The sequence below is a fragment of the Corvus brachyrhynchos genome, unplaced genomic scaffold, assembly GCF_000691975.1.
Source record: "Corvus brachyrhynchos isolate BGI_N302 unplaced genomic scaffold, ASM69197v1 scaffold61, whole genome shotgun sequence".
Classification (NCBI taxonomy): Eukaryota; Metazoa; Chordata; class Aves; order Passeriformes; family Corvidae; genus Corvus; species Corvus brachyrhynchos.
This window is the reverse complement of record NW_008236478.1, coordinates 7,946,150-7,946,482: the sequence shown is the minus strand read 5'-3', so window position 1 is coordinate 7,946,482 and position 333 is coordinate 7,946,150. Positions and strand designations below refer to the sequence as shown.

Below are 333 nucleotides of genomic sequence, written 5' to 3'. Positions count from 1 at the left end.
CTGCTGCCTGCAGCACACTGACTTCCAGTCCCTTGAAGGTCTTGCTGGCCAGCTCTTCCAGGGCGCAGAGGGGCGAGGTCTGGGAGAGCAGCGCCCGGCCGGAGAGGGGCAGCCCGGCCGGAGGGTGCTTCTCGGCGGCGGAGAGGAGGTGGGCCGTTCCGCAGAGGGTGTAACTCCTCCGCACCGAGGGCTTGTTGAGGATGTCCTCGATGCTGAAGGGGGTGAGGGGCTTGTTGGAGTTGGCCGGCGGTGGGAGGTGATCCAAGGGGCTCCGCCGCCGTTCTTCCCCCGAGGAGGGCTTGGGGTCTTCTTTGGGAGTCATGGTGGGGGCGG

The 333-nt window shown here is 67.9% G+C and overlaps 1 protein-coding gene across 1 annotated transcript in view; it reads right to left on the bottom strand.

Moving 5' to 3' along the window:
• The window catches only part of LBX1 (ladybird homeobox 1), a 2,884-nt gene extending 2,562 nt beyond the window's left edge, over nucleotides 1-322 (bottom strand). The window contains exon 1 of the mRNA XM_008643954.1: nucleotides 8-322. Within this exon, the coding sequence (XP_008642176.1) occupies nucleotides 8-322 (315 nt within the window). The remainder of the gene's footprint in view (nucleotides 1-7) is intronic.
• Between the last annotated feature and the right edge of the window lie 11 nt (nucleotides 323-333).